Source organism: Harpia harpyja, chromosome 24 (assembly GCF_026419915.1).
Source record: "Harpia harpyja isolate bHarHar1 chromosome 24, bHarHar1 primary haplotype, whole genome shotgun sequence".
In the NCBI taxonomy this organism is placed as follows: domain Eukaryota; kingdom Metazoa; phylum Chordata; class Aves; order Accipitriformes; family Accipitridae; genus Harpia; species Harpia harpyja.
In genome coordinates this window covers 457,877-464,778 of record NC_068963.1, presented here as the reverse complement: position 1 = coordinate 464,778, position 6,902 = coordinate 457,877, and the positions used below count along the sequence as shown (strand labels likewise).

General features: G+C 44.5%; 1 protein-coding gene across 1 annotated transcript in view; it reads right to left on the bottom strand.

The window, feature by feature from the left end:
- Positions 1-6,366, bottom strand: part of LOC128135758 (E3 ubiquitin-protein ligase RBBP6-like) — a 29,793-nt gene extending 23,427 nt beyond the window's left edge. The window contains 1 exon segment of the mRNA XM_052774821.1: positions 6,099-6,366. Within this exon segment, the coding sequence (XP_052630781.1) occupies positions 6,099-6,264 (166 nt within the window). The 5' untranslated portion in view covers positions 6,265-6,366.
- Between the last annotated feature and the right edge of the window lie 536 nt (positions 6,367-6,902).

Sequence of the window (6,902 nt, the reverse complement as noted above, 5' to 3'; positions counted from 1 at the left end):
TAATGCATGAGGTTCTTTCCTGATCTAGCTTAAGCTGCTTTTGCTTCTGTTAGGCTACAAAACCAATAGAGCTTTGGAGAAAAACCAACCACAGCAAAGTCTCACCTGCATAAACCAGATTCTGAAGTCTGACTAGCTTGTCCTGCAACAAAAGAGGCCCTCAGCTAAAGCATGACAACTCTGCACCATTGCTTTCATAGCTGTTAACTGTATCAGTTCCCCTGTGCTGCTAGTGGTCAAGACTGACAGAACACAGAAGAGAGCCTGCCATCTCTGTCTATTCCTTGGAGCTTAACCCATCAACAACACCGCTTTACATGGAAATGGAAACAAAACCGGCAATGCTAGTGTTTGGATCACAGAAATTTGGGGGGGGGTTGAGCTTGCTTTCACAAGTAGGGCAGAATTGGCTCCAACTAAAGTGCTATCTCCCCTCTGAAGCTTATCATCTCGTTTGAATTAACCCAAGGGACGTGAATTGGATGTCAATAGTTGTGGATGCCCCGTCCCTGAGCTTTGGAGCAACCTGGTCTAGTGGAAGGTGTCCCTGCCCATGGCAGGGGGGTTGGAACTAGATGATCTTTCAGGTCCCTTCCAACCCAAACCACTCCATGATTCTAGGATTCTATGAATTCTTGCGATTCATTTTGCAGAGCAGAGAGACTCAAACAAAATTCCTTATGAAGACAGCCGTGAAAAGCCTTTTGAAAAGAGTGTGTGCCTGAAGCTACCCATGCTTTGCCTTGGCTTACACCATGTTAGTCTTTGAAGAGGAGGAAAGCCTTCTGACCTTCTACATAAGGCCCAAACAAACAAAAAAACCAAACTACCTGAGACACTTTGACTGAGTAAGCTTAAAATGCAAAGATCTCTCCATGAGAATGGTTTTTATATTGTCCTTACGCAAGCTGGATATGACTAAATATTTTAAATCACTATCAGCAGCCATTCCCTGTAATCTGCCTACAGTTTTAAACATTAAAAGCTCTTACCTTTGCAGACCGAATCAGAACAATGGTCTGAAAAGCAAAGATGCTGTATATCTAGTCAAGCTCTGTCAGGGTGGTTTTGCTCAGTGATCACACACAAAACAGGAATATTTCACAATTTATGCTTCATTTTTCAGTATATTATTCCTACAGGCAGGAACCTCTCTTACCCCAAAACTCACCTACCAGAAGACATTATTTCAACAATGAAATGAAAATTTTACTTCTCTTTCCAAATGACAGAATGCTTCTTCAGAAAACTGAGAAATCATTTAGCTGAAACTAATTCCTGGTCTTCCCCCCTAGGGAACCGAACAGCAAGCTTCCTCTGGACTTCCAAGTAGGTTCAAATTGTAGGAGAAAGGACTACTAATGATGAAAACAAAAGCTTTTACAGAAGTCATATACCCTGAAAGCAACCCCTAGAGCTCTTCTCAAAAACGAAACTCTAACCCTTCCACAGCCACCTGTCAAGAAAGGCCTGCACTGGGACTTTTTGATGGAGAAGGAGCTGAAGCAGTACTGAGGCCCAAGCAGGCAACTGGGACATCATGGAAGCTGCAGATCTAGAAGCCCAAACCAGCTGTTTCGACCTGCTGAATGGAGTCATACAGAGCGTTCTTTCTGGTCCAGATCACAAACCGCTGGACTGACATTTCAGAGACAGAGGACAAGCAACAGTGGCTCCGCAAAAAGGCAGGAGTTTGCTACGCCTGTGCTGAACTGAGGATTGTTCTAGTTCTGCAGCAGATTTACAAGTGGCAGCACCTCGCCTAGGAAGAGACTGTATATATGAGGACAGCAACCAATGCATTTATTCACAAATGATGCAAGCCTGCAGAGGTCAATTCGAACACGCCCAACAGCTGTGTGATGCAAAAAGAGGAATAAGTCCTCTTCTAGTACTTGGTGACAATTCATTGACCTTTAGAAGAGAAGCATTGACATCTGCCTTCTGAATAGACTATCCTTGCATGCATTTTTCTCTCTCTCTCAATATATGCTTGTTTTCAATACGCTCGTTAAGTGCACCGTGAAGAGAGCTCCAGCCATCTAGTAACAGACTGATATAAAAATGAATTCACCTTAAAAGTCCATCAGTACACATTTAAATGCATCAGCTGAAGAGTGACAATAGCTCGGTGAAGGAAAGGCTTTCTTTGTATAGGACACTTACCACGGCACCTATTTGTATTTGGTACTTGAAGTATCCCACCAGCTTGGTCACCATGTCAGAGAATTTGTGGAAGAGTGTTTACATACAGCAGAGTCCATTGCTGAGTTAGTTCTGTGAAGGGGCCTGATACTAACTGGCTTTAATACATTTATTTTTCCTTTGCCTCAATTAACTGAATTAATTTTGGTGATGAAATTTTATTAGAGGTGAAGCCAAACAATGTCGACTAAAAAGTCAACTTTTTTCTTTTTTTAAGTAGGGAAGGACTAAATCTGGCACACTCTTCCTGAAGTCCCTCTCAATTTGAATTTAACAGACGCCAGCTTAGTCTAACAACTCTCAGACTGAACTGGTGTCTCCCAGCAGGAACCTATTCCCCATAGGCAGCAGCATCCCCTAGCAGAGACTCAGTAACTACCAGGACCTGCAAAGCAGTGTCACACTGCCTCACCTCATGACTCCACATCTGCAAAGTGAGCAGTCATGTCATGCTCAACAAGGCTACTTTTCACACTTGTCCAAGCAGCACTCCAATAGAAATGTTCAGCAAAGCTGGAGGTTACAACATTGTTGATTCCTATTTCCTGATAGCACGACACTTGTTTTACTGGCAGTGATGGCCAGTAAGGGGCTACTGGGCTTTTGTCAATCTGACCTGTGATTAAAAATAAGGATCCCATTAACTCAGAAAGCTTGCAAAAGCAAAGGAAGATTTGGATGTTGTCTTAAAGCCAAGAGCAGAAGAGACCTAACAGTCTAAAAGACAAGAAATTTAGTATGCTTGAAAGACCCAAGGGAAAGAAGTATTTCATGGAGGCAGACAAGTTAAACAAGAGCCACTTTGACTGCTGCCTCATATGGACTCAGAAAGCTTAAATCAGCTATTGCATTAGTGTCCACAACCTTCTTCCTGCAAAAAAGTACAAGCAGCTCAAGTTATGCTCTGCTTCGCATTGAATGCACCATTTAAAAATCCCATTTTTAAATTCACCTATAATTCTGAAAATCTGCTAGCTTTAATAATTTCTCTCATATGTATGCTATCAACAGGTTACTGAAAAAAGCTCCTACTTTATTTTACGGCCTGCTTTAATCCACCATTTGGAGTCTGACAGCAGTGCAAAAGCACCTCTCTGAGCACTATGTAGAGAAGTATTTTCACCCAGATAAAGTACAGAAGCTCTTCAGAACAGAAGTCATTGGAAAGCAAGCCTATATGTGAAATGACAAAGAAAAGCCTTTACTAGCCTTAGATGCCTTGCCAACCAGCTATTATGCTACTGGGGAAAGGATTTGCAGGGTAAGAGCTGACAATGACTACTAACATGCCAGACTGTCTCTACCAGAAAAGAGGGTAACTCCCAAGAACACTTTTTCCCCCTAGCGCTTAAAAATACGCTTTCTCACAATGTGAGTTTTTAGCTCTCTTCTAATCAACACCACTTGCACGCTTTGCGACAAACAAATAATCTGTGTAGCTGCACTGAAAGCACTGCCTTGAAACATCCTGATGAACAGACTGGACTACTGTTTCTGGATTTTCAGCTTCCACCCAAGCAGGTATCCCTGATCTCACCTACAACTGGTATATCATCATTTCCTCAATGAGCTAGCTCAGTAGGTCAACCAGTTCATGGAGCTTTCATTTGCATTTTTGTCATACAGTACTGTGCTCCAAAAGAGCACCTGTATTGCTTTGAAAGGATGAGTCAATAAAATCTGACATACTTTCAATCATTAATCTGATTATACAGACCGCCTGATGCCTTCATGTCTTATTGGCACTGCTCGCTGCTTCAGCGTGGGACTGGGAAAGCGAAAGCAATGCTGGAGGCAACGTGGTAATGTACCAAACGGAGTCTGCCCTAAGCACCTGGCCAAGGGACATTAACCCAGCTGACAGCACACCCCCGAGAGGTCCCAAACCTGCTGCTGACGGATTCCAAGCAGCTGACTGCCAGACAGGCAGTGCATGAGGTCCACTGTAACATCTTGTTTTTTGAATGGGTACATGACTTACCCTCAGCTCAGCCTGGGAAACAGGGGACTCCATACCCTTTCTGAAAGCTCTACACAATAATGCTGCACGGCAGCCCAAGAACTAATTGCACTCGGAGGTGTAATCAAAGCAATCCCCCATACTAGCACTGCAACACAAAATGCCACGGTGAAGGACAAGGTTTAAAAGTTGCTTAAAAGTCTTCTCTAAAATGCTACGTTTGCACAGTGTTGAAGACATTCCAGTAGACAGACAGACAGACTGACATCAGCTGTGAGGCCAAATGATTTCATTCACAGTTAGCACGTGGGTTTTTTTGAAGACATCACATTGTGGCATTACTAAAACTGTCAAGTGCATGCTGCAACACTGAACTCAAGCAAGTTCTGCGTTCAAGAGACAGTCTTCTAAGAGCACTATTCTTCCTTAAAACTATTCATCTAAGACCAGTTCTGAGACCCATTTTTGCTTTTATATTTTCTTGCATTTTGCCTGACAAGCAGAATTGCACGTTCTCCAAGTGTTTTGAGTCAGAATGGTACAGGGCAGGAAAGAGTATTCAAGAGACCCGAGTTCTGGAGTTTGCAGTTCTTCCACAATACTGTGAGAACATCCTATTACAAAAGACAGGTCAAGAAATCCAGATTTTGGATTCAAAGGAGGCAAGTTTAAATGCACCATTCTGGCCTAGAGGCTTTTGGAAGGCAATTCTGCCTTTATAGAACATGCCTCCATAGTAAGCTTGGAAGAGGACACCCACACTCCTTCCCTACTTTTAAAATAGGTCCCAACCATCCATTTTGCCTTCCCACCATCTTAAACAGAGTCCTTCCTATCATTTTTTTCCACTGATATTTAAAATCCTGTTTCCTTTTAGCTGATATTAACATTGCTTCTCCTACTAGATTTCCATTATGAAAAGTAACAGTTACTGAACTGTAAAGGCTTAGAGTGCTTGGAAAAATCTGAGCAAGTAGGCCATCTTCACTCAAGGTTCACTTTGTTCTTTCCAAGATCATTTCAACATTTAGGCAGGACTCCAGCACAGGCAAAGTTATAAAAACTCAGTCCTTTATGTCCACATGGAAGAATTCCAAACATCCCTTTTAGGCAGAATACCCTGGTCTACATTTTTCCTTTATCTTCTGAAGGTGAGCTTAAGCATCTACATCTGATTAATAAAAAGTGAAATTCACGGTTATGCATATAAACCAAAAACTTGGCATACATACATATTACACCAAAATGTACTCTCTAGCTTTGCTCTGAAAACCACTGGGGGATTTTTGCCTTTTCACATGGAAAACACCCTTATGGAAGATTCAAGAAGCATCTGTATCACTGATATACCCATGCAGTGGCATAAAACGAGTTGAAGACAAAACTAAGTCACCAAGACCACTTTTTTTTCTTCAAACTAGCCATCTGTTCTGTTTCCATCACTTTCAGCTTTGTCTGCCAGATCTCTCTGAAGATTTCATTGAGGTTTGTTATTAAAGGATCTCCTCCCGCATTTCCTTATCATTTTACCTAGAAGAATTTCCAGGAAACCAAAACTTTTGTAAGCACTATACATTGCCCATCAACCACGTGTTCTTCTGTGCCTAGTTCCGCGTCTAAAGCACAGATCTGAAGGTAGTTGTCAGAACAGCAACTACAAAAGAACAGCTCTGTGAGGTCCCCAACACAAGTCACAGCTACCGATCGTGGCCGAATCACATTATCGCTTCCCACCCCGCTTCATCCCTGGTGACGCTTGCCCTCCCGGTCCTCCCGCATGCTGGCGGGATGGCCCCCAGCCTGACTCATGCTACGTGGGGATGAGCCACAAAGGGCAGAGCGTGGCTCCCGCAGGCCATGGCCGTCGCGGGGTCGTCTGCGACGCCGCCAGCCGGGCAGTCCCCGAGGCCCCGTGCCTGTTGCCCCCACGCACCTTCTTTGGTCTGGGCGTTGGTGATCTGCAGGTCGCAGCTGGCCACCGTCAGCTTCTCGCGGCCCATGATCTGGAGCTTGAGGTCACGCAGAGAGATGTAGAGGCCGTTGAAGGTGACCATATCATAGTTCAGCTTGGAGAAGAACTTGTAGTGGACACGCGACATGGTCGGGGCCAGGCGATGCCTGCTCCACGACAGCGTCTACCGTGGCAGATGGAGGCGATGCTCGCCCGGCTCCTCCTCGCAGCCCAGGGGGGCAGGCGGACGATGGGGAGAGGCCCTGTGAGAGACTGAAAGAGTTATGTCTCAAACATGGCGGTGGGGCAAGTTCTACGTAATGACGAACTCTGCATAGCAAGGAACCACAGGTGAAAAGAAGGCAATCAGCACAGATCAGCACAGACATCAGCAACAGGATGGGGAGGCCATGCCGAGGGGGTGTGCAGCTCTGTGTTCTGATACGCTGATCTGATATGCTGAGCAGGGCAGCTCACCATGCATGGCCAAAGATCAAACAATGCTCATGTCTGCAGGGAAGGAGGAGTTACTCCCCAAATGACCTCCAAGCCCAGCGATCCATTTCCCGAAGGAAATCTTTGAAATCTTAACTAAGTGATATAAGGATTGATTGTGCACACACAGTCTTTTAGCCATAAACTGATGACCAAGTCTGGGACTAAGTCTGGATCCAGCTGCACCTAGACTCCCCACTGAGATGGAGTTTTGAAAGCAAGGGGGTCCACTCTGTACCTTGTGACTCAACAGGAGGGCCTCCCTTTGTGATACATTTCCACACCTCCCAT